Genomic DNA, 25,946 nt, shown 5'->3' with positions numbered 1-25,946 from the left:
GCTGTCCTGGAACTCATTCTGTAGACCAGGGTGGCCTTGAATTCACAGACATCCTCCTGTCTCTGCCTCCCAAGTGCTGGGATTAGAGTTGTGCACCACCACGCCCAGCTCATTTTCTTGTCTTTATCACATTCTATTTATTTACTGCTGAGGGAAGGGCTTGAGACGCTCCTGCCACAGCCAGCGTGCGAGGCCAGAGCTCAGCTTGCAGGAGTCAGTTCTCCCCTTCCATCCTCTGGGCTTTGGGAACTGAGCTCAGACCATTCATCAGGCTGTGTGGCAGGGGTCCGTACCACCGGGCCATCTCCTCAGACCTTTTACTGTTCTTCTCTCTTTTTTAAAAATTAAAACTTTCCTTTATGTGCACGGATAGCTCTTTTGTCTGCATGTATGTCTGTTCAGTGCCTGTGGAGGCCAGAAGAGGGCAGCAGATCCCCTGGGACAGGAGTTACAGACATGTCAGCTGCCATGTGGGTGCTGGGAATTGAACTTGGGTCCTTTGGAAGAGCAACCTGTGTTCCTAACCAGTGATCCATTGCTCCAATCCATTCATTTGTATGACAGTCATCGAGAGGCACTTCTGGCTGACGCTGTTTTAAACTTTCTGCCATTTGTAAGAAAGCCTGGAGCAGCTGTGAGTTCCAGTGTCTCTAGGAGCTTTTGGAGCCAGCATCCCCTCCAAATAATGAGGGGCAGCTGTCCTGACCCCACGTGGGCCTGTAACACAAGCATGCAAACATATGGCGCTTAGAGTCATGCCTGACATGCAGTAAGTACTCCGTAAAACATGAGCTTCCCCCTTCCACAAACACTGAATGAGTGCCTACTGTGTGCCCACATTTTCCTAGCAGCTGGGAGAGTCTAGGGACAAAGGTTTAGTTTAGGTAAATCCCCAGGCGTGGCGAGGATCAGTGAGACAAATGTAGTACCAGCTGGGGAACTCGGCCCAGTTTGTAAGCATGAAGTCTTGGGTTCAATCCTAGCACTGATTACACCAGGAGTGGCTGCACTTGCCTGTCATCCTGGCGCTCAGGAGACGGAGGCAGGAGAGTCGGAAGTTTGAGGTCATCCTCACCTGCCCAGTGAGCTCTGGGCTGGCCTGAGCGACTCGAGACCCTGTCTCAGAACAACAGAAAAGCTTAGAGTTTGATGGTCTACTCCAGTTACCTCAGTTCTTGAGAGTCTGATGCAGGAGGATCACTGTGAGTTCCAGGCCAGCCTAAGGTACATAGTGAGACCCTATCTAAAAATCAAGACAAACAGACAAATAAAAACAAAACCAAAAAACTTCTCACTCCTCTGGAAAGCAAAGCCAGAAAGAGGGTTTGCCCTTTGCAGGGAGGTGGAGGGAGGATGTTCAGGACTCGCAGGTTTGGACAGCATGTTACAAACATGTTACAAACACGCTACACTCTGAGGCCCCCAGCCTGATTTTAGGTGGAAGCCGTACCTGCCGCTCTCTTGTGCTTGTTGCCTCCTGAGTATTACTTTGTCCTGGATTGCCCTCAACAAGGCGGGGCTGTGCAGAGGGGAAGGAGGCCTGAGGAGGGGAGAGGGTGGGGACGGGGCAGCTGCCTCCTGCCCCACTTCAACTGTGACCTTATCTCACCCACTCTCTCTGTCTGGCCCGCTTCTACCCTGTCGCCTGAGTACTGGAACTGGCCCAAATTGTTATCCAGAATGCTTCCCCAAGGTCCCAGATGGCTCTCAATCGCCTTGTCCCAAACTGACATTAGTCTCTTCCCAGACCTGCCCCTGCTCTTGTCAAAGAGGATGCCACTGCCCTCTGAGGCTGTAAGAAGGACGTGGGGCTTGGTCCTCATGCCTCCCCTGCTCCATCTGCACAGAGGCCGCCATGGCTCCCCATGCCCTCGGCAGAATAGAGAATCGTCACGGTGGTGGCCCGTGAGAGCCTGTGTGCCCACTGAGCCAACCACCATGGAAAACTCCCCCCTCACCTATCATTGCCCCCCTCCCCTGTGCTTTCCCCCACTCCCTGTCCGTCACAGTTCTGCTCCCAGCCCTGTCTGTAACCGGTCTGTCCCGCCCCGCCTTTCCTTTCTTCCTTGAACCCTCTGCCCCAGTTTTTCTCTCTTCCTTGCAGTCTACAGAGAGCATTGGAGCTGCCCCCCTCCTCCTGTCTGTACCGCTCTGCAGGTCCTCCCTGCATGACCCCGGCTTGTCCTCATCTCAGTCGTCAGACCTGCGTCTCTCTCCTCCCTGCTCTGTCTCCACAGTGTCCCCAGGGCTGTGTAGGGGTCACAGTGCTTCTGGAAGTTGACACCAGGTGTGGACGATAAGGAGCTAGGAGTCCCCAGGGAGGCCCAGGTTTCTGGGCAGAGCTACCTGTTGCCCCTAACTGGTGTCATGGCTTCTAATCCCCAAAATATCACATGACTGTCTCTGCTGTCCTTCCTGCTCCCTCCTCCGTCCCTGGTGTTCCTCTAATAAGAATCTTTTCTGTTTTTGATTTTTTTAAAGATTTATTTATTTATAAAGTATGCAGTGTTCTGTCTGCATGTTTGACTGACTGCACACCAGGTGAGGGCACCAGATCTCATCATAGGTGGTTGCGAGCCACCATGTGGTTGCTGGGAATCGGGCTCCAGACATCTGCAAGAGCAGCCAGTGCTTTTAACTGCTGAGCCATCTCTCCAGCCTATTTTTGTTTTTCAGGATTTTGTCTGCGTAGCCCAGAGTGGCCTCGAACTCACTGTACAGCTGAGGACGACCTTGAATTTGCCTTCCTGCAGTCACCTCTTGAGTGCTGGAATTATAGGTGGTTTACACAGGGTTTCCCACAAACTGGCCAAGGACTCTACCAGCAGAGTGACTCCAAGCCCCCGTGGCAGCCTTTGAACCTAAGCAAAAGCTGCTGTTGCTGTATACTTGCTTGGCCCAGGGCTATGCTTAGGCCTCAGGCTGCTCTGTGACCAGAGCTGTGGGTGACCAAGACCTCCATTCCCTCTGAGGCTTCTGAGATTAGAGCTGGCCAACCTGGGCCACTTCAGGCTGAGCGGTCAGGTGCAGGGCGTAGAGGGGCTCGTTGGTCAGTCTCCATTCGACACATCGGAGCACGGACTTGGTGCAGGCATTGTCCAGGACACTGGGGTCCCAGTCTCAAACAGAACAGATGACGTGAGGTTCAACTTCTGTCTGAGGAGTTGACGCAAACAGATGGACTAGAATACTACATTAGAAGATCTTTTTATTATTTTCTTTTCTTTTTTATTTTTGGTTAATTACATTTTTGTTTTTGAAATAAAGCCTCCTGGAAGCCAGGTGGCCTGGAACCCACTGTGTACTGTAGGTTGACTTTGAACCGCCTCTAGCTTCCACCTCTCCAATGCTGGAATTTCGGGCACACACCTAGTTTCTCTGGCGCTGAGGTTCAGACACGGGGCTCTGGGTTAGGCAACCGTTGTATCAAACTGATTGAAGTTCCTGGCCCTTATTTTTTTGTTTCAATTTTCTCTTCTTTAGATAGGATCTCCCTGTGTAGCCAGGCTCTGTAGACCAGGCAAGCCTGAAACCCACAGAGACCTACCTGCCTCTGGGATCAAAGGCAAAAGATTTGTACCACCACGCCCAGCCCATTTTCTTTTTGAGACAGAATTTTGCTACATAGCCCAGGCTAGCCTTGAATATGAGGCAATCTTCCTGCCTTAGTTTCCAAAAGAGCTGGATCTATAGATGCAGTGGGGCCAATGATGGTGACACTTTCCAGTCCTCCAGCTCCACCCCCCAAATCCATGATGCTCGGGACAACTTTCCATAGCATGCTGAAGTAGTCTGGGACAGAAGCACACACCTGTAATCTCAGTGCTAGGGAGGGTGAAGCAGGAGGATTGCTGCCAGTTCGATGCCAGCCTGAGCTACCCTGCAAGCCTCCGTTTCAAAAACAAAACAAAACAAAACAAAAAAAACAACTAAACCAAAAACCAACCAAAATAAAAACAAAAACCCAGAAACAGGGTCAGTGCTGGGTAAAGGCACTGGCGGCAGACCAGGATGACCTCAGCTCTGTCACTGGCCCCACACAGAGAAAGTAGAGGATTGGCTATGAGCTGTCCTTTGATCTCCACACCTGTGCCAAAACAGGGGCACTCGCCCTCCCCCAAGAGATAGAATGTAACAAAAGTTTAAAAACAAAATTATCAACAACAAAACTAACAGAGAAGGATTCCTCAAACCCAAATAAAAACAATCACATACAAACAGAGTAATCCTTTGTCTGTGGGGCCGCTTGAGGATACAGTCCTGTGACCTTGTTTTGTGGGGCTCCCCTTCCCCAGTCCCCTTATCTGCCACCTCACCAGCTCCCTAGGGAGCACAAGGCTGGAAGGGGCCCAGCCATCTCCCTCCTAGTCAAGACTGACTTGTTAATACTTCTGGAAGCCTGGAGTGTGTTAGGAGACTCTAGTGGGGACCCTTACTCCACTGAAGCAGGCAAGGAGTCCCTTATCCCCTTCCCTTGCCAGCCAAGGAAGCTGAGGACAGGGCAAGGCAGAATTTGGTAAACCTGAACTGGGGGCGTGTCTTCCTAAGAAGGGCTGGAGGGCAAGATCCCTCAAGTCCTAAATGGACCAGGGAGGCTGTTAGCTCAAAGGTCCCCAAGTCCCCTTCATTCTTCACCCGCAAACAGCATCCAGCAGTCGGTCCTGGTGGCACAGGCCTGTCATCCCAGTTACTTGGGAGACTGGGGTAGAAAGATTGTATATTCCAGGCCAGTCTGGAGAATTGAATGAAACCCTTCTTTAAAATAAACAGCAAAAAGAAGCATGGGAAAATAATTCAATGGTAGAATCCCCCAGTGAGGGACTGGGGTGTGGTTCAGTGGTAGAGCCCCTGCCTAGAATCCCCCAGTGAGGGGCTGGGGGCATGAATCAGTGGCAGAGCACTTGGTTAGCACATACAAAACCTTCAATTTGATCCACATTGAAACACATACACACTGGGCAGTGGTGGCACACCCCTTTAATCTCAGCATTTGGGAGGCAGAGGCAGGCAGATCTCTGTGAGTTCGAGGTCAGCCTGGTCTACAAAGCAAGTTCCAGGACAGCTAGGACTGTTACACAGAGAAACCCTATCTCAGAAAAACAAAACAAAACAAAAACGACATACACATAGGTACACGCAGCATACACATTTGCACACAGGCGCACACACACACACACACACACACACACACACACACCCTGCTCTCAGCTAGACAGGCAGGTGGATTGGAGAAACGGGCCTCTCATTCCCACCCCTTTGGCACCTCCCCACTCCTCTCCTTGCTCGGGGGTTTCCAAGTCATTCAATCGCCTAGCAAATATTTACTGAGTGCTGACTCCACACCAAAGTGCTGGGGACAGACGACAGATAGAGCTTGTCTCTTATGTGGCTAAATCTTATTTGAGGGACACGGGCAATAATCTTTTTAAATCCCCTATATTATCAGAGAAAGATTAGTGTCGTGGTTCTGTAAGACAGAAGATAAAATGGGTCAAGAGGATAGGGAGTACACAGGTCATTCTTACAGCTAGGGAGGTCAGCAGACACCCGAGGAAGTAAACTGAGACCAGACTGAGGTGACAGGGATCTTGAGGGTATAAGGGGAGGCGTGTTTTCCAATGCGCAGTACAATATATTCAAGCATCCCGAGGCAGGCTAGTGTATGTAGGGTTTTTTGTTGTTGTTGTTGTTTTTTCCGGAGTCTTTCTGTACAGTCCAGGCTAGTTTCAAATTCACACTCCTTTTTCCTCGGCCCCACTTCCTCCATTGTTGGGGTTACAGCTGTGCGTCACCACCCGAACTTAAAAAGACTTCATTACGGGGCTGGAGAGAGATGGCTCAGCAGTGAAGCGCGCTTGCTGCTCTTCCAGAGGGTTCCCAGCACCGACATCACAGCCATCTGTAACTCCAGCTCCAGGGGACCTGATGGCCTCTTTGGCCTCCGAGAGCATCCAAACACATGTGGCATACATGCACACAGATAAAATCAACCTTATAAACTCCTTTATTATGGAAATGGAATGCATTTATCCAAAGCAGAAGGTGGTGTCATCCCTCCCACTCCTGTGCCCATCACAGCTCACAGCCAAGCACATTGCCTGCCCACCAGCAGAGGGTCCTGGGTGCCCTCAGCTGTCTGTCAACTCTGCGTACCGAAGACTGCCATGTGGGTGTCACTGGTGCTCTAGGGAAAACACGGCAGGAAGAAACCTGCACATATTCATCAGAGACACTGTGTTGTGTGTGTGTCTGTGCGCTCGTGTGCACGCGTGTATGCGTGTTTGCATGCATGTGCAAGTGTGTGCGTGCACGCTCGCATTTGTACATGTGTTCATGTGTGTGCCCACATGTGTGCATGCATGTGCATGTGTGTATGTGTGTGTGTGTGTCTGCACAGGAGTACACCTACACCTGCAGCCAGAGGTGGCTCTCAGGTATCCTCCACAATTGATCAACACACTGTTATAACTAATTTTCATTGCTATTGTATGTGTATGGTGGTTAGCTGCACGTACTTGTGTGCACCACACATGTGTAGTGCTTGAAAGAGGCAGTCCTTGATCCCCCTAGGACTGTAGTTACAGACTGCTGTGAGGCGCCATGTGGGTGCTGGAAATGGAACCTGAGCCATCTCCCCAGCCCCACATGGCTGTCGTTAACCTTGTGGCACTAGAGGTTGAAGCAGAGGCTCCTGTACACTAGGTAAAGCACCGCCCAGCTCCTTCTTCACATTTTCCTTTTCTTGTCTTCCTTTTCTTTTAAATTTTTATTTATTTATTTATTTATTTATTTTTTTTATGAGGCAGGGTCTCACTCTGCAGTCCTGGTGGCCCTGGAACCTGGAACTCTCTATGGAGATGAGGGTGGCCCATCAGCCTGCCTCTGCTTCGGGAGGGCTGGGGTCAAAGGTGTGTGTGTGTGTGTGTGTGTGTGTGTGTGTGGGGGGGAGAGAGAGAGAGAGAGAGAGAGAGAGAGAGAGAGAGAGAGAGAGGAGAGACAGACAGAGAGGAGACAGAGACAGAGAGGAGACAGACAGAGACAGAGAGAGGAGACAGAGAGAGACACACAGAGAGAGAACAGTGAGATGCTGTGTGTGTGTGTGTGTGTGTGTGTGTGTGTGTGTGGGGGAGAGAGAGAGAGAGAGAGAGAGAGAGAGAGAGAGAGAGAGAGAGAGAGAAGCCCCTGAGCACTGACCAGTGTTTGTTTCTCTCTTCCTGCTGAGACGAGAGCTGTCAGCTGTTTTCTGTTCCTGTCTTTACTTCCCTGCCACAGCAGCCTGTACTCTGGTCTTTGGAGCCGTGAGCCGATAAGCACTTTCTCCCCTAACTTGCTTTTTTCTCAGGGTAATTTCTCAAAACAACTGGAAAGGAAACTATAACATCCCAGTAAAAGGGCTAGAGAGGTAGCTTCTGGGCGGGCACTCTGTGGCGGAGCCGCTCTCTCCAGACCAGGGCCACCTCCACCTCCCACAGGGAGGAGGCCGCCCCCTAGGTGCCCATTAAAGCCTGTGCACAGACCCTGGCTCCCTCGGGAGTTCATGGAGGTCTGCTGAGTCGAGGTGTCAAGACTTCTGCTCACGAGTCTACAGTGGGTGATCCTGTGACCCCGCCGAGCGGGCACTGACCCCTTCGCCCACAGACGAGGTGGCTTTGGAACAGGTTTTCCCCATGAATCATATAGACTCTGGGTCAGAGCCCAGCCCACTTCCTTCCCCAGGGCCACTTCCTCATTTGTCCAAGAAGGAGCCACTATCTCTCAGAAGCTGGGGCTGTCCCGGGAGCGGCACGGCAGGCAACAGGGACCCCTGGTGGGAAGATCCTGGTGCTTAGTTCCAGCCGGAGCTACCCGGCTCCATCTAACTGGGCTGAGCTTGGCTGCCTGCAGTCCCATCCTCACTGACACTTGCTTTGGGCCAATAACTCGCATTCTGTGCCCTTTTCCTTTGTAGTCGTTTACATTCTTCCGGGGACAGGGAGAGGAGAGCCCCAGTTCGAATTTTGGCGTGCAGGAGGAAATTTCGTCCTGTGGATCACAAAGTGGGGGTAAGAGGGGAAGAACACTAAGAGGGTAGCAACCAACCCCCCCCCCCCCAGGATTCAAACTTGCGGGCTGTGGGAAGTTTATAGCCATTTATTTGTACTTCTATTTTTGGATTTTCTTTTTTGTTTGTTTGCTTTCTTTTTGTCCTTTGCTTATTTGTTTTGGGACAGGGTCTCTCTGTGTAATTCTCCTGGAACTCACTCTGCAGACCAGGCTGGCCTCGGACTCATACAGATCCACCTGCTTCTGCCTCCCGAGTGCTGGGATGAAAGGAATGAAAAGGATGTCCTCTGATACCTGGCCTGAGAAGTTTGTATTTAAAGGCACCGGGGCTATGGCTGGTCCTGGAAGGGTGGGGGAGAAACGACAGGACACAGAGTCTGAGGCGGAGAGGAGGGGACCTGCCTGGTTCAGGCTGAACTGTTGGGACACGGGAGGCTTAAATTTAGGAGGTGACAGGCACGCCTGCTGCAGGCAGAGGCCGATCAAAGTTGGGTGTTTCGGCCCGAGGCAGCAGAGAGGGCAGAAGGGGACAAAAGCAGGGGTGGGTGGGGAGTGGATGGGCTTGCGCCTGGCGGCCTGTTTGTTGGCCTCTGCTGCCTCCTACTGGCTCATCGTGGAACTGTGGGGGAGCTGCGAGGTTCCCGGATCCAAGATTGGCTGTTTTTCACACTCCTCCTTCCTCACCTCTTCTTTCCTTGTAGTGTTTTTAAAAAACTACACATATTTAATATTGTGTGCGTGCCAAAGCTCAGAGGGTGGTTTGTGGGAGTCAGTTCCCGCCTTCCAATGTGTGGGTGCTGGGGATCGAAACTCAGGCCATCAGTCTTGCAGCAAGCCCCTTTACCCGCAGAGCCATCTTGCTGGCCTGTTTTTAGTTCGTGAATATTTAAGCACAAATATCTTAGTGGGAAGACCGTTTGTTTCACTGTTTCCCCTCCCAACATTGTCACCCCTGTGGTATTGTCCCCACCTCATCGATTGTCCCCGAGTCTCCGGGAGGTCACTAGGGATAGGTCTCTGTTTTGATTATAGATATCTCCTGGAACCCAAAACAGTGATGTATGCAGGAGACGCTTCATAAATACTTGTGGAATTCATGAATGGATGCTTCACCCCTCTTGCTCTCCAACCCTTCCTATTCAATCAACAACCAGCCCTTGCTAGGACTCTGCTCCGCGTGACTTTCTTCAGCCAAGGCAAAACGAGTGGAAACTGCTTCCAGCTCGGAGTTTATAAATAAAGTCACTTTCGTGCACGTCGCGGTCCTTGCTTTTCCCGGCTATCAAGTCTAACCCTGAGCCGGGTGGTGTTGGCACACGCCTTTAATCCCAACTCTCGGGAGGCAGAGGCAGACGATCTCTATGAGTTTGAGGCCAGCTTGGTCTACAAGAGCTAGTTCCAGAACAGGCTTCAAAGCTTCAGAGAAACTCTGTCTCGAAAAACAAAAAACAAACAAAAGTCTAACCATATCACCTGGTTTCTGAAGATCTGAAGATGTCCATACATGAAGCAAAGTTTTCCTGATCCTTGCTGCACCTGCCTGCCTACCTGACGCAAACTTGTGGGGAGGGGAAAACAATAAATAAATAAATAAATAAATAAATGGAAGGAAGAAAGAAAGAAAGAAAAAAGAAAAGAAGGAAGGAAGGAAGGGAGAGCAAGTTGGAAATGATGGACTTCTCAAAGAAATGGCTTACTCAAGGGAGTCTTTCTCATCCAGATTACTATGTAGCTGGCATGGTGATGCTGCCTACAGCAGTACACACACCCAACTCCCTCACGTGTTCTGCTTCTTGCCAAGCAAGAAGACCTCTTCGTGAACTGTTGATAAAACTTCTCTCCATATTTGATTGTACTTGAACTTAACCATATGCTGAGATCCAGTTGCAAGGACATCTGGGAAATGTAGTTTTACGTTGAGGAGGCTGGGTCTCCTCATCTGAGGTCAGGGTGAGCTGGGTTATGCTGCAGTAATAAGCAGCCCCATTTCACCCACAGCATGGCTCATTAAGGGCACACTCCTGTCTCAGGTAGACAGGTGTGACAAGGGTCAGGAGGATTATGTGGGCTTACCCAGGAACCACGATAGGACCAGTCACTGTTACAGGAATAGGGAGGAAAAGCGATGACACACCTGGATGTGCTGCTACCACCCACATTTCATCAATCAAAGCAAGTGACATTGTTGCACCCTAATTAGGAGCTGAGGACGTGCAATTCCACCTGTGGCCAGAAGAGGGAGCAAGAGCACGATTTGAACGTCATTTGGTCAAACAGGAAAACCACCCACCCTCACACAAATCTTTTTAATTACAGATTTGCCCGGGTGTGGTGGCATACGCCTTTAGCTCAGCACTCAAGAAGCAGAGGCAGGTGGACTTTTGTGAGCTCTAGGCAAGTCAGGGCTATACAGAGAGGTATTGTTTCAAAAAAACCAAGGTTTTTTTTTTTTTTTTTTTTTTTTTGAACTAAGGAAGCCCAGCTTCATTTATTCATTCGCTGACTCCTCTAGACCTGAGGCCTCATGATTGTCTGGGTGGCTAACTTAGCCAGGCACAGGTTGTGTGTGATCTAGGCCTGGGGAAGTTCCTCGAGGAGCTCATTTGCATAGTGCCAATCAGCTGGGGCTATAACGTCCCTTGGCTCATTTGCATAGTGTCAATCAGATGGGGTTATAACGCCCCCTGGCTCATTTACATAGTGCCAATCAGCTGGGGCTGAACTTCCCCACCCTGGGATCCTTCAGCGTCCTCTTGTTTGCTGGAACAAACTGCTACCAAATGAGTGGCTTAAAACAACACAAGTTTATTATCTTTAAAAAAAAAAAAAGGAGTCCAAAGTGGTTGTCACTGTTTTTTGGTCCCAGAGGCCACAGGGCTGGGTGCCTCTGGAGGCTGGGGCGCAAGGTGGGTGGAGTGTGATTTCTTGAGCTTTCAAGCTTCTAGAGTCTTCCTTCTCCCATTCCCTAGCGCAGGGCTCGCCATCTCTCCCAATGGCTATTGATTTCTGATTTTGTTTTAAGACTTATTTAATTATGTATACCGTGTTCTGCCTGTATGTGTCCCTGCAGGCCAGAAGAGGGCACCAGGTTCCATTATAGGTGGTTGTGAGCCACCATGTGGTTGCTGGGAATTGAACTCAGGTCCTCCGGAAGAACAGTCAGTGCTCTTAACCTCTAATCCATCTCTCCAGCCCCGATTTTGATTTTTTTTTAATCCTGTGGTTTGGAGGATTGAGCCCAGGTCTTTCACGCATGATTGACAAGCACTCTACCTGCCGAGCCACGCCCCCAGCCCCTCACTGGCGGGTTCTAGGCAGGTGTCCCAGTCTTCTGGGTGGCTGATTTTGAGGTCTGGCAACTTGCCAGGGCTATCTTCTTAGGTCAGCTGCTTTTGCTCTGGTGACTCCCTGTGAAAGGGTGCCCCCCTCATCCCACCATGGGTTGCCACCCACAGGTCCAGCGTCTTCCTGGTAGTGTTTTCTCCCCAAGAAAAGGACTTCAGGTAACTGGTTGAGCCACCATGGGATTTTGAAGCCTTCTTCCATGAATGTGGACCCTGGCCCTGGCGAAGCAGGAGCCTGCTTTCTCGGGCAGGTGGCCGCAGGATGGCAAGAGGCACAACCTCTTGGGACTCCGGGGAGCTGGGGCTGTCAGTCTCCCACGCCGTGGGGCACGTGCCCCTTGCAATACTGGGTCTCTGGCGAGCTTATCTTACCAGCTCCCACAGCTTTGGCCTGTGGGTGTCACGCGTGTCTTTTCCTCAGGTGTGAGGCCCTGAGGGCTGCGGTCAGGGAAAGGCAGAGTTCTGTCTTCTGGGCAGGCCTGGCCCCGAGCCCGTCAGGATGTTGGCACCAGCTGGCAGTATGGGGCTGGGTCGGGGTTCAGCAGGTCCTAAGAGGAGGAGGGAGATGGGGTGGGCGTGGGGGCCGGTCAGAACATGACAGACGGAGAATGGAACCAAGAGACTGAGATGGGATAGAGTGAGAGAACTGAGGACATGGAGAAGGACGTGGTGGGAGGTGAGGAGGAGGAGGAGGACATGGGGAGGCTGAAGAGATGGGAGACATAGACGAGGAGGGAGGAGCACAGGGGAATCCCAGAAGAGCAGAGAAACACCCGTGGAGACAGACAGAGTTCAGGGACACCCAGGAGGGAACTGGAGAAACTTGAGAGTCACTCCAGAAGTGAGTCCCATCATGCAGTGGGGCTCCATGGAGGCATGACCTGTTCTGCTGTGTGACCCCGAGCAATCTCCTTTTCCACTCTGGGCTCTCCCCCCTCCTCGGACAGATTTGAAGCCTTGGATCATTTTTACAGAGGAGGAGGCCCGGGGAACAGGAAGGTAAGGAAGGACCTTGTTCAGGGGGTCAGTCTCAAGGAACCCGAAACAGGTGTCCCTGGGGGGAAGGAGGAGCCCCTATCCCTGGCCATCTGAACCCCCTGCTCCCCAGTCCATACCTGGTAGTACTGGTTCTCAGGCTGCGGTTGCTGGGAAGGGAGTGGAGGCCGGCTCTGCAAGGGAGGGGTAAAGTGAGGGGTGCCTCCTGCCCCCCAACCTTTGACGCCGATGTTATGATGTACATGCCTGGTCTTAGAGTCCCCACTGGCCCTTGGATTATGAAGCCCTGAGTGCAGGGAACCCATGCCTTGCAGGTCAACGCATCTTAGGTGGTTGGCCTGACATGAGGACTTTTGGGGTACCCAGGGCTGGACAGTTTCATCATTAATGTTTAGCTTCCTCCCCACACTGGGGTTTAGACAATTAGCCTTTGCATTTTACAGTCTCTCTGTCTAAATTTTTTTTTTTTTTTGATTTTCGAGACAGGGTTTCTCCGTAGCTTTTGGTTCCTGTCCTGGAACTAGCTCTTGTAGACCAGGCTGGCCTCGAACTCACAGAGATCCGCCTGCTTCTGCCTCCCGAGTGCTGGGATTAAAGGCATGCGCCACCACCACCCGGCTAAAAATATTATTATTGCTGGATAGTGGTATCGTACGCCTTTAATCCCAGTGATCAGGAGGCAGAGGCAGGCAGGGATCTCTGAATTTGAAGTCAGCCTGGTCTACAGAGTGAGTTCCAGTACAGCCAGGATTTACATACACAGAGAAACCCTGTCTTGGAAAAATAAAAAAAATATATATTATTGTATGTAGGGGTGTGTATCTCGGCACGGCAATGATTTTATAGAATCATATTCTCTGGCATTTATGTGGTTTCCAGGGAGGGAGCTCATGTTTTCAGGTTAGTGGAGCAAGAGTCTTTGCCTGCACAGCCATTTCCTGACTCCGCGTTTTCCTGATTTATTTTAGAGATTTCTTTTAATTCATATTGGTGTGTTTGTCTGTGTATGTGTATGTGTGCATGTGTGTGTGTCATGTGTCTGTGTCTCTGTGTATATATGTCTGTGTTTCCATGTGTCTGTGTATGTATGTGTACATTTGCGTGTCTGTGTGTCTATTTGTGTGAGCCTCTGTGTGTGTGTGTTTCTGTGTATGTGTCTCTGTGTATATGTCTGTGTTTCTGTGTGTTTGTGTGTATTGTGTGTGCGTGTGCATGTGCGTGTGTGTGTCATGTGCATGCGCTGAGGGCCATACAGGGCATTAGGTCTGTGAAGCTGGAGTTAAATTTGGTTGTGAGCTACCTGATGTGGTTGCTGGGAACTGAACTTGGGTCCTCAGGAGTAGCAAGCAAGTGCTGAGCCAGCTCTCCCCTACTTTGCTGTTCTTTGAGACAGGATCTCAGTCTAGCACAGGCTGACCTCAAGCTTGGAGGCTGACTTTGAATTCTCGGGTGCTGGGATGAAGGTCGCTAGGGAAGCATGGTTCTTTGGTGCCTCTGCCTGCAAATTGTTTGGCTTTCTTGAGTTGTCACCTGCCGTGTGTGACTTCCAGAATCACCCACATCCTGGAAGTAAATTCAGAAAGCTCACTGCTCCACTAGCTGGACTTGGATGGAATCCTTGCCTTGGCTGTTATTGGACCCTATCTGGGTTGAAGAGATACACAAGAATTGGGGAGAGGGGCTGGGAAGACAGCTCTGTGGGGCGAGGTGCTTGTCACTCATCCTGATGATCTGAGTTTGATTCCCGGCACCCACTGGCTCCCACGAGCTGTCCTTGGACCTCTGTGTGCACGCCGTGCCATGGCACGTGTCCCTCCCCTTCCCCTCCACACACACAGGAAGGAAGAAAAGGAAGAAAGGAAGGATGAGTGGATTGGAGATCTCTCTCCATGGAGAGTCGTGCCCAACCACCATGGCTAACTCTGGGATGGGGTCTTGTGAGAAGCAAGCTCTAAGGGGACAGACTCACCATGGCTGCGTTCACTGGCCCTTTGTCTCTGATGGGGGACACCAGGAAGACTGGAGATGGCATCACTTCATAGACGTTGCTGTCACCTGAAGTAGAGGAGGAAGGGGACCCCAATGACAGAAGGCTCCTGTGGGCCCATTCTGCCTGCCTGTCCATTTCACTCATTCAGTCCTTCTACCAACATTTTATGCAGACCCCTCCTCCTGCCAACTGTGTGCTGGGGACATAGTGGTGGCCCAGATAATCCAGGCAGTGCCCTCCCTAGTCCTCTGGGGCAAGAAAGACCTATCCCCAAAGAGTGACAGCCCAGAGGGTCTAAGGCTGGGAGTGGGACAGGGATGGGGCAGCTGTAGGAACATAGAAGCAGGTGCCTGACCACCCTGGACATCAGGTAGAACTCCCCGGAGGAGGGGTCATCTGAGACAGTGAGAAGTGAAAACTGGGCTGATGCCGGAGGGATGCTTGCCGGAGGCTGGCAAGAGGGCCCGCTGTCGAGAGAGTGAGGAACCGGGGAGGCACGCTAGGGAAAAGGAAGTTTGTCCCTGGCACTGGGGAGCTATGGAAGGCTTATGAACAGGGGACCTGTCAGGAGCAGGAACCCTGGAGGTTTAGGAGGGGTCTCTGGTCCCCTCAGTGAGTCCAAGGGTCCCAGTGGGCTCTGATTACATGTGGGACTGGAGGCCTTCAAGGGGGTGGTACAGAAAGACACGTGTTCCTGGCTTACCAGACTCAGGAATAGTGTTCAGTTCCGGCTGCTCTGTAGCTGCAACCCTGGGGGTACATAGAAGAACCCTGAGATACTGGGGTGGGGGAAGGGAACCCCGAGAACCTGGAGACTACCTGACCCTCACCCTGCCTGGGGAAGACAGGGCACCTCGAGGAGGAGAGGGAATGGAGGACGTGGAGGGAGATCTGGGACCTGTACCTGGGGCTCCTGCCCTTCCGTCTTCGAGTGACCAGGATGTAGGCAATGCCACTTACAAGCAGTGAGCCCACAGCAAGACTCCCAATGATGGTAGCAGCCATGATCCCAGCATTGACAGGCAGGTGGGATGTGAGTGAGTATTCGCGTGTGTCTGGGAGAGAGGGTTGTATCAGTGATGGCTTCTGTCTGTCCTCACCTAATTATTTACTATATAGTGCCATGCTATGCATGCTAGAAAACGTGCTCTACCACTGAGCACACCCCAGCCCCTCAGTGGTAGAGCCCCTGCCTAGAATCCCCCAGTGAGGGGCTGGGGCGTGGCTCAGTGGTAGAGCCCCTGCCTAGAATCCCCCAGTGAGGGGCTGGGTGTGGCTCAGTGGGTAGAGCCCCTGCCTAGAATCCCCCAGTGAGGGGCTGGGGTGTGGCTCAGTGGTAGAGCCCCTGCCTAGTGCACCAAGATCATAGTCCTTCTGTGAACCATCAAACCCAAGCATGCCTATCTTTCCTTTTTTCATTAGTTTATTTATCTATTCATGTGTCTGCATGCACTTGCGGGCGGAGGTTAAAGGGGAACTTCAGGAGCTGGCTCTCTCCATGGGGTCCTGGGGATCAGAATCAGTCTGTCGGGCTTGGCACCGATTGCCTTTACCACTTGAGCCATCTTGTTGACCCTGTTGACATGTTTGAGACAAGGTCCTGCTAGGTTGCTCTGTAGCCCAGGCTGGCGCGAATCTCCCCTACCCCCACAGCCTCAGCCTCCCCAGAGTTGGGTGGCACCTAACTGAGGGTCATCTTAGAGACTGCTCTAATGATCCTGTTTCCTGTGTCATGTCAGCCTGTTTAATTTTCTGAGGAGGCAAATCATAGCCTCACTGTGCCTCGGTTCCTCCTTCTGTAAAATGAATACAACAACGGTGACGCCCCAGGAAGCTTCTTTAAGAGGGAAAGTTACTGTATTGTAGTGGTTTCCTCGCACGGGTGGCTCTGGTTCTGCCACCGTCTGGGGTCCTAAGAGTGGCGAGCAGTAGTGATGTGTAGTGAGACCAGAGCAGCTGTCTAACTTCTCTGAGACGCCCAGTCTTCGACCCTAAGCTTTTAGCCAGACCTAATAGTCAGCCCAATTTACGGAAAATATTTACTATCATACTTGGTCCGGTAAGGTTCCCTAGAAGTGTTAGATGCCACTATTGTCCCCTAGCCCTTCACTTGGAGCAACAACATCAACAAACACTTGGCTTGAAAATTGAGCCAGGTTTTTTTTTAAGGTGCTCAATAAATATGGGGATAATTAATATATGGTAAGGACTAATGAAATGGGGTGTTCCTTAGGGCTGGGGATATCCGTGGTCTGGTACACAGTAGGCCCTCAATCAATGTGCATTGTGCATATTAGTGAGAAAGTCAAGTGAAATAGTGTTTGCACATGGCTTTCCTCCCACCACAGCCAAGCACTCACCAGCCACCTGGACCTCAGTCTTGGCCTTCAATGTCCAGGCAGGGTTGACGGTGACAGCCACTTGGTAGGTGCCATTGTCTGAAGGCTGGGCACCTCGGAGCAACATGGAACCATTGGGGAAGCCAACAATGTCTCGCTGTCCCATGGCGTAGCCATCCCTCTGGGGCCGCTGTAGTCCAGGGATGTAAGAGAACAGCCTTGTGCCTCCATTAGTCTCCTCCCCCAGGTACCAGATAAAGTCCTGGATGGTACCAGGGACACCATGAATGGACAGGAGAAGGTCCTGGTTCTTTTGGGGCGTCTCTGGGGTCTTTAGGATGTGGAGGGCTGCCTGGGAGCCTTGGGGCAGCCAGAGAGACAGGATCAAGGCTGTGGGAAGGTATGGAGGAGGCCTGAGTTCAGGCACAGATAACAAAACCCTCCCCTCACTATAGACTCTCAACTGGAAGCAAGGATTCAGAGGGCTTCCCACTGGACTCAATGATGAGACTGATTAGTGATGTCTGCCCTGGGTGTAAGAATAGAAATATAGGCACAGATGCCACAGATCTACCACCCCACTGGCAGAAGAGGTTTTTTTTTTTTTTGCTTTTTTGTTTTTTCCCCCTGAGATGCTATGTGGTCTGTCTTTAAAAACTTGGACCCTCTGAATTCACTCAGTCAGCCAATATTTAAAGGCATATCTATTATATTAGTTATCATGCCGATTACATCATAAAATTTCATGCCTAAAATTCCTTAGATTTTAGTTTGTTTTGTTTTGTTTTCTTTTTTTGAGTCAAGTTGGCACTATATAGTCTAGATTAGGATGGAACTCACTCTGTAGTCCAGCTCCAAGTTTTGACCCTTATGTCTCAGGCTCCAAAGTGCTGCCATTACATATATACGCCACCATGCCTGGCTCTTCCCTAGATTTTGATTTGGGACAAGGTCTCCAAGTATACCAGGCTAGCCTTGAACTGGCTGTGTAGTTCAGGATGGTCTACCTTCCAAACACAGGGATCCTAGGTGAGACCGACTCACCACCAATCCGGCTTGTCTCTAGTCCCCCACCTCTCTCCCTAGAACCCAGAAGGGAAGCAAACACAAGTCCATAGATGAAATCCAGGTGGAGATGGGATTCTACTATCCTGTTCGTTCTTGTCCCTCGGTTCTCTGAGGTTTTTCCCTCCTTACCTGAGAACAGGAAGCCCTTTGAGAAGCTGCCTGGGGTCCGGGTACCAATTTCCATCTTGCTTCCTGTAGAGAGGTCAAAGTCACTGAGAGCCACAGGCTGGCTCTCTGGAGCTTGAAGTTCAGTTGGGCATCCGGAGGCAGCCTCAGGACACAGTCAGGCTGCGAGGTCCCAGAGCCCCAGCATCTCCTTCCACAGTTTCCCAGGCTCCGAGTCTCCACCCATGTCCCGAGAAGAAGCGCTCACACTGGTTGGACCTGTCTTCCAGGGTGACAGAGGACTTCCCAGGCCTAGCCCCTCCATTTTCAGCATGGCTGGCTCCCTGAAACTGCAAAGTTGCCTCTGGTTGAGCAATCCCTCCTCCCACGACCTCCCCTCCCGCAGAAGCCAGGACCGGGAAATTGAAGTTCAGGGAGCCGGGGCGTCAGTGAGCAGCCGATATGTTTTGTCTGTGGTGTCTTGTTTCAGTCTATTTACCTTTTTTTTTTTTTTTAACATTTGGTGCGGGGTGGAGTTCGCCCCTCCACCATGTGGGTTTCAGGGATCGAATTCTGGTCGTCAGGCTGGCGGCAAGTACCTTCATCCTCTGAGCCACCTTGTTAGCCCATGCTTTTCTTGTTTCGCTTTTTTCAAAAGTATTCATCCACTCAGTCCAGCGTCCACTCCCATGCTCAGCCTGAGACCTAATGTGGACTAGGATGGGTCCTCCCCGCCTTCGGTCCTCTGTGTGTAGCACCGTCCTCCCCCTCCCCCTCCCGGGCAGGAAAGATGAAAACCAAGGTGGGGGGGGGGGTGATGCCTCCGCCTAGTCTAAGGGATACGGAGGGCTCCGGAAGGGGGCGATCTGGAATCAGGAGAGAAATGATGGAGGAGCCGGGCGACCCAGGCTGCTCAGCAAGGGACTGAGGCTGAGCTGGCCGCCCAGGTGCGCCTTGGGAACTGTGAAATCGGGGTAGGCGAGGCCCCGGGAAGGGCTGCATGAGGGAGTGAGGCCAGTAGGTGGGTGAGGCAGGCTCTCCAGTTCTGCCAGGTTTTGAGCTCTGCCTGGACTGAGTTTGGGGTGGAAGCTTCGGGACTGGCTGGATTCTGAAATAGTAAGCCGCATTGACTGAAAAAGAAAAAAGAAAAAAGAAATCACCTAAATTGTTTAAATGATGGGAGGCGGAGGACAGGAGGGCATGGAGGTTCAATGAGACCGAAACGTGTGTCAGGCCAATGAGGTGGCTCAGCAGCTAAAGGCGCTTGCTGCCATGCCTGACGGACCTGAGCTATGTCCTCAGGACACACATGGTGGAAGACGAGAACCAGGTCACACAAGTTGTCCCCTGATCTCCGTATACATGCTGTGGGTGGAGGCAGAGGCAGGGGGATCTCTGTGAGTTCCAGGCCAGCCTAGTCTACAGAGTGAGTTCCCCAACAGCCAGCGCTCCATAGAGAGACCCTGTCTCAAACAAAGAAAAATTAGATTTAGTTCCTCAGCCAGCCGCTTCAAGCACTCGCTAGCCACACACATTTAATGGCAATCACATTGGACAACATAAACGTAATATTTCCAGAAAGTTCTATTGAAAGGAGGTGATCTAGAGACAGGAGGAAGGCCTTAGTGAGATTTCTGGTCCTCCAGGAAGAGAGCACTTTCAGACGGGGGCAGTGGGTTTGTGTGTCTCCCGGACGCCTATCTTGAGGTGGCGGGAGATGATGGCCAGCATCATTCAGTCCCTAGGTGGCGCAGTCAGGAATTGTGCCTTTCTATGCTGGGTTACAGGCGAGAGTCACCACACCCCACTGGGCCAGGTGGGCAACTGTACCAGGAGCCCTCAGCACCTCTGCTTACCCACCTGGCTGCTGGCACTTGGCGCAAGCGGCCCCGTCCCCACTCCTCTGAGAAACGTGATTGCACATCGCCCCCTCCTGTTCATGCCTGGAGTAGCGCCAGAGCCGTAGCTGAACAGCCAGTGACCTGCAGTCACTGGTTTTAATTTTGTCATTGGACTCATTTGGACCCTCCTGCTGCCCAAGCCCAGCCCTGCGAAAGAGCTGCAGACCCCCCATCTTCTCTATATGGAGGGCTTGGAGATGGTCCTTAGGATGCCCCCCTGCAATCCTTCTTGCAGCAGGTCCTTTCTGTTTCTGTCCGCCGTGGAGTGGCTGTAGACAGAGAGACAATGTTGTTGTCAATCTAGAGCAGTGGTTCTCAGCCTTCCTAGTACAGTTCCTCCTGTGATGGTGACTTCCAACCATAAAGTGATTTTCCTTGCTACTTCATAACTGTAATTTTGCTAATGTTATGAACCATAATGTAGATATCCAATATGCAGGGTATCAACACACAACCACTGTGAAAGGGTCACGCGACTCTCAAAAGGGGTCGCAACCTCCGGATTGAGAACCGCCATCTAGAGGCTGTTTCTAGAGGAGCTGGAAAGATGGCTCAGCTCCTAAGACCCCTGGCTGCTCTTTAAGAGGGCCCGGGTCTAGTACAGAAGACTCTGCTATGGTTCTGAGCAGCCATAGTTGTTACTAACGCCATTTCCAGGGGATCTGGCGCCATCTTGAGGCTTCCATGGGAACTGCATTCACCTGCATGGGCTTGCACACACATTGCACACACAGTCAGGCTGGGGAGAGGTAAAGTGCTTCTTTTGCAAGCTGCAGGACCTGAGTTCAAGACCCAGCACCCACATAAAAAGTCATGTGCTATAATGTGCTCTTGTAGTTCCTGCACGGGGGAGGTGGGGGCAGGAGGATCCCTGGGATTGGATGGCTAGTCAGCCTAGCTGCATTGCAAGCTACAGGCCAGTAAGCGGCCCTGTAAAGCAACACAAATAATAAAGGCAGATAGCCAGGTGCGGTGATGCACACCTTTAATCCTGCACTCTGGCTTAAGAGACTCTTTCTTAAGAGACAGGCCCATCTCTGAGTTACAGGACAGCCATGGCTAAGTAAGGAGACCCTGCCTCAAAAATAAATAAGTAAATAAATGAAAGGAGGCGCCAATGTTCATTATAAACATTTAGATCATGAAAACAGAATAGGAGGCAAACCAATGAGATCAGAGGGTGGATGCTGCTGGAGGCTGATGGGAGAAGGGGTTGGCTTCTTCACCGGGTCTGAATCTTGATGGCTGGGACACAGCAACTATCTTGGTGTCAATCTGAGGTGGACACCAGTGTGTGGAGGGGAGATGGAGAGCAGACAGGTTGAGCCACGTGTGGTGCAGCAGCTGAACCAGATAGCCCAGATCCTTTCAGCCCCAGGCTGCGGGTCACTGGCTTTCAGTTCCGGGTGGTTTAGGAACCTAAGAACTACATTCCTTTCCTTCCTTCCTTCCTTCCTTCCTTCCTTCCTTCCTTCCTTCCTTCCTTCCTTTCTTCCTTCTCTTCTTTATAACATTTATTTATTTTGTGTGTACCCATATTTGCTGTACCTTGTATGTGGAGTCAGAGAACAACTTGGGAACATCATTTGGGTCCCAGGAACTGAACTCGGGTCCTCATGTTTTGTGGCAACTATCTTTACCTGCTGGGCCATCTTGCTGGATCCTAACAGGATATAGCAGTCTTTCGAGGTGGGCTGTGGTGGTGCATGTCTTTAATCCTAGCACTATGGAGGCAGAGGAAGGCAGATCTCTGAGCTGGAGGCCAGCCTGGTCTACAGAGCGAGTTCCAGGACAGCCAGGGACACACAGAAACCCTGTCTTGAAAAACAAAACCAAGTCTTTCACTTTCCAGTTTGAACCATTTCTGAATCTTGTGCCAGTAGCAAACAACAGGGAAGATAATTTTTCTGTCAAGGCTTTTCTCTTTTAAAGCCACAATTCCATTTTAATTTTGACACTTCTTTTTGAGACAGGTGTAAAGACTGGAACCTACCTCCAGGTGGAGATTTAACCTGAACTCTGTCTACCCCTAAGGATTAATCCAGTGTGGCAGGTAGGGACCTGGCTAGGGGACTGCCCCTGCCGCGGTGGCTTCTGCCCCTGCCATGGCAGCTTCTGCCCCTCCATGATGGCTTCACTTTAAAATTATAAGCTTTTCTTCCCAGAATCCTCCACCCCCACCGCAGACACAGACACTGAAGTCTCTATGAGGGGTCTGACAGGTTTGCTTGGTCTATCGGCATGCAGGAATCTCGAGGTCATAACTTTCTCTGCTCCTCCATTTCTTTTCTTTTCTCCTTTCTTTCTTTCTTCCTTTCTTCTTTCTTTCTTTCTTTCGTTCTTTCTTTCTTTTGTTTTTTTGGTTTTTTTGCTTTCATTTTTCGAGACAAGGTCCTCTGTATAGGTCTGGCTGTCCTGGAACTAGCTCTGTAGACCAGGCTGGCCTCAAACTTAGATCCTCCTGCCTCTGCCTCCGGAGTGCTGGGATTAAAGGCGTGTGCCACCACCATTCAGCTTGCATAGAAAGTTGTAGCAGTTGATCATGTGCTGGGAGCCACTCACCCACCAGAGCTACCGATGTCCCTTCTCCCACACTGCGGGGTCCCCCCCAGCTTCCTTACCCTCCTCTTCCCTCCCCACTTGCTGTTTTGTAGTCTCAGCTCCCTCTGGGTAGCGAGAGCCTGATGGATCTGTGATCACAAGCCTTTTACGATGTTTCATGGAGGGGCTAGAGACGATGGCTCAGCTGCTCTTCTGGAGGAGTCTGGTTCCCAGCATGCACATGGCAGCTCACGACCATATTTAATCCCAGTTTTGGAGGCTCCAGTGCCCTCTCCTGACCACCATGGGCACCAGCACACACACAGTGCACACACATTCATGCAGGCCAAACATATAAAATTAAGTAAATCTTACACGAGGTTTTGTGGTGTTGGCAGTAGAACCCAGTCCTCCACACAGCAAGCGCTCTACTCCTGAGCAGCTGCCTAGTCTCCCAAAGGCCTTGTGTTTGTGAGCCTGTGGGAAGTGGGAAGGCCCTTGGGCTCACAGATAAGCACTAGGGAAAGCAGGAATGTTAAATGTGCAGGGTTGTCTCTTCAACAGCAGAAGCGTGTAAACTGTTTTCTGCCCAGAAGGCTGGGAATGGAGGTGGCTCATAGCCTAGGTGACTCTTGCACTATCTGAATGGCCAGTGGCTCCAAGCAGAACTGGAGGTGGCTAGTAGTGTAGATAACCCCGCACTATCTGTAAGACAAGAAGACACAGAGAATCCTTGCCTTAGGCCCTTAAGATAACACTTGTAGCCTTTACAACAGGTCCCCAGGCCTTAATGGTCATAGAGTCCCTGGAGCTCCTGGCTCCTCCGCCCAGGTGAGCTACACCTATTTCCAAGGGTGGGCTGGTGGAGTCACCAATTCAAAAGGAGCTAGGGCTCCCCAGCAGTAGGGCTTGGCTTTTTGTTAGCTTGTTTCCCCTCCCCCTGCTCTGAAGAGGAACTGTAGTAGAATCATTGTATCGAGGTTGAACAGCAGAATGAAACAGGTGTTTCCACTGAGTCTATGGTAACAGCTGCAGGGGCCCCGTGATTTATTATTAACTATGAAAGCTTAGGGGACAGTTTAGGCCTGTTTCTAACTAGCTCTTATAATTATTTTGTTGTTGTTGTTGTTGTGTTTTTTTTTTCGAGATAGGGTTTCTCTGTGGTTTTGGAGTCCGTCCTGGAACTAGCTCTTGTAGACCAGGCTGGTCTCGAACTCACAGAGATCCGCCTGCCTCTGCCTCCCAAGTGCTGGGATTAAAGGCGTGCGCCACCACTGCCTGGCTCTTATAATTCTTTAAATCAATCATTTCTTTAATTTATGTGCTGCTGAATGGCTTGTGCCTGTTACATCTCCTCCTCAGGTCTTCCTTGTTCTCTTATCAGGCTGGTGACTCTGCCTTTCTTCTTCCCAGCATCCTCTGTGCCTAGAAATCCTGCCAAGCTATTGGCTGTTGGCTTTTTATCAAACCAATCAGAGAGAGACACATCTTCACAGTGTACAAAAAGATCATTCCACAACAGATTGGAATGACTAGTCGTTTCTATGGTGTTCCTATATGAAGGAGAGACACAGCCTTTGCATGATGCTCCTGGCACACCTGGATATCGGGAATTACTGGGTGCTGCAAACAGTACACAATTAGGTCTCGGTAACCTATAGATTAAATCAGGGGCTTTGGAATGAAGAATTCGTTTCTCGCAAAAAGAAAGCTTGGTGTCACAGCCAACAAATACGCCTTTGCACGGCTGTTGGAACCGTTCCTCTCTGCTGCCTCCGAGCCTGAATGACACCTTGGAGTGACCCTCTTTGTTTTTCTTAGATCATCCCGAGGAACACGGAACACCTTACACCCAGTATAGATTGTTCAATGGTCCCTTCATGGGGAAAAATTAAAGGCTGGGATTAAAGGCATGTGCCACCTCCCCTGGCCCTTCAATATACTTTTAACCTGCATTTTCCTGGGAGCTAATGAGGTCAGACACGGTGGTAGTTTGAATGAAAATGGCCCCTGCAGGCTCATAGGGTGTGGTGCTGTTAGGAAATGTGAACCTGTTGGTGTTGTGGAATATTATTTTAAGATGTGTTACGTTTGTTTATGCTGTGGAGAATTTCTTTAATGATGCGAAGATGTGTTGCGTTCTTTTATGTTGCATTTGTTTAACTCTGTGAAACTGTGTTACTGTGCCTGTCTAAAACACCTGCTGGTCTAATAAAAATCTGAACAGCCAATAGCAAGGCAGGAGCAAGGATAGGCGGGGCTGGCAGGCAGAGAGAATAAATAGGAGGAGAGATCTGGGGAGAGAGAATCGAGAAGCAAGAAGAAGGTGAGAGGCTACCCAGCCAGCCACGGAGTAAGAGTGAAAGAACGGTATGCAGAAGGAGGAAAAGGAAAAAGCCCAGAGGCAAAAGGAAGATGGGATAATTGAAGTTAAGCAAAGCTGACTGGAAATATGCCAAGCTAAGGCCGGGCATTTATAAGTAATAAGTCTCCATGTGTATTTATTTGGGAGTTGGATGGTGGGCCCCAAAAGACCAAAGTAAAGAGTAATAAACAACCAACAACAGCTGGAGTGGGTACGTCCCTGTCATCGCAGGTGGGCTCTGAGGTTCAAATGCTCAAGGTCAACCTAGCGTCACTCTGTTGATTCAGACGTAGAACCCTTGACTCCTTCTCCGGCACCATGTCTGCCTGCACGCCACCATGCTTCCTGCCATGATGATAATGGACCAAACCTCTGAAACAGTAAGCCAGCCCCAGTGTTTCCTTATAAGAGCTGTCTTGGTCATGGTGTCTCTTGACAGCAGTAGACACCCTAAACTAAGACAGACATTTTTTTCGCATCTATATCATCATTTGTTTTCCATCTTTGGAGAACTGTGTGTTCGTTTTGTGAGACCATTTATTGACTGGGTTGTTGTTTTTCTTTAGTTTTTTTTTTCTTTGAAACAGCATCTCGGTGTAGGTCTGGTGTCCAGAACTCACAGAAATCCTCCTGCCTCTGTCTCCTGAGTCCACCGCACACTGTGCCTAGATCTTACAATGTTTTCCGTACAGTCTCCTCAGCAGTCCCCGATCCCACACTTACATTAAGGTCCATGGTGTATTTGGATTTTGTTTCTGCTCAGGGTGAGATAAAGGGATTGAGTTTAGTTCTTCTCCGCGGTGGACAGCGTTTCCCCAGCACCATTTGTCTTTTTCCCAATGTTTATTTTTTAACATCTTTATTTAAAACACGCACACACAAGAAATCATTAGCCAGTCCTGGTGGCACACACCTTTAGTCCTAGCTCTCTTGTGAGGCAGAGGCAGGCAGACCTCTGTGAGTTCAAGGCCAGCCTGGTCTACAGGGTGAGTTCTAGGACAGCCAGAACTATGCAGAAAATCTCTTTCACAGAAAGGAAAGAAAGAAGGAAGGAAGGAGGAAAAGAACAGAAAACCAGCTGACTATAGTTGCATGAATTGTAGCCCAGGCTGTTCTTGAAGTCACCGTATAGCTGAGGCTAGTCCTGAACCCTAGTCCCACCTCCACTTTCCAAGCGCCAGATTTACAGATGGACAAAACAGTGGAGGACTGTCATCTCTGGCAACCTTTCACCAAACCCTGTGTCCTGAGAGG

At 50.7% G+C, this 25,946-nt stretch overlaps 3 protein-coding genes across 12 annotated transcripts in view; 1 reads left to right on the top strand and 2 right to left on the bottom strand.

Annotated features, from left to right (window-relative positions):
• Positions 1–5,767, bottom strand: part of Ceacam16 (CEA cell adhesion molecule 16, tectorial membrane component) — a 30,035-nt gene extending 24,268 nt beyond the window's left edge. Inside the window, exons 1-3 of the mRNA XM_050126362.1 lie at positions 5,713–5,767; positions 2,998–3,119; positions 1,451–1,540 (exon numbers count right to left, since the gene is read on the bottom strand). Coding sequence (XP_049982319.1) covers positions 1,451–1,540; positions 2,998–3,119; positions 5,713–5,767 — 267 coding nt within the window. The remainder of the gene's footprint in view (positions 1–1,450; positions 1,541–2,997; positions 3,120–5,712) is intronic.
• Positions 5,768–7,166: 1,399 nt separating this feature from the next.
• LOC126490967 (uncharacterized) lies at positions 7,167–9,601 on the top strand. 10 transcript variants are annotated; one of them, XR_007589289.1, is made up of 3 exons: positions 7,167–7,587; positions 7,949–8,042; positions 8,211–9,601. XR_007589289.1 is itself a non-coding variant. In XM_050126311.1 (3 exons), exons 1-3 carry the CDS (start codon positions 7,668–7,670, stop codon positions 9,122–9,124), a joined length of 990 nt encoding a protein of 329 aa, XP_049982268.1. In that variant the 5' UTR covers positions 7,167–7,667; the 3' UTR covers positions 9,125–9,601. The 10 variants fall into 10 exon arrangements, 1 of the variants encoding a protein (XP_049982268.1); XR_007589291.1 differs by having other exon boundaries at positions 7,167–7,643; positions 8,249–9,601; XR_007589286.1 differs by having other exon boundaries at positions 7,167–7,643.
• A 1,280-nt stretch (positions 9,602–10,881) lies between these two features.
• Positions 10,882–18,208, bottom strand: Ceacam19 (CEA cell adhesion molecule 19). The gene is made up of 7 exons (XM_050126366.1): positions 17,910–18,208; positions 16,734–17,102; positions 15,278–15,428; positions 15,077–15,123; positions 14,353–14,438; positions 12,503–12,556; positions 10,882–11,935 (listed from the first exon to the last, which is right to left on the bottom strand). Exons 1-7 carry the CDS (start codon positions 17,962–17,964, stop codon positions 11,882–11,884), a joined length of 816 nt encoding a protein of 271 aa, XP_049982323.1. The 5' UTR covers positions 17,965–18,208; the 3' UTR covers positions 10,882–11,881.
• Positions 18,209–25,946: the final 7,738 nt, after the last annotated feature.

Source organism: Alexandromys fortis, unplaced genomic scaffold (genome assembly GCF_014885135.2).
Source record: "Alexandromys fortis isolate MF-2015 unplaced genomic scaffold, M_Fortis_MF-2015_v1.1 scaffold_240, whole genome shotgun sequence".
Taxonomy (NCBI): Eukaryota; Metazoa; Chordata; class Mammalia; order Rodentia; family Cricetidae; genus Alexandromys; species Alexandromys fortis.
The sequence above is the reverse complement of the archived record's forward strand: the minus strand, read 5'-3'. Positions and strand labels throughout refer to the sequence as shown.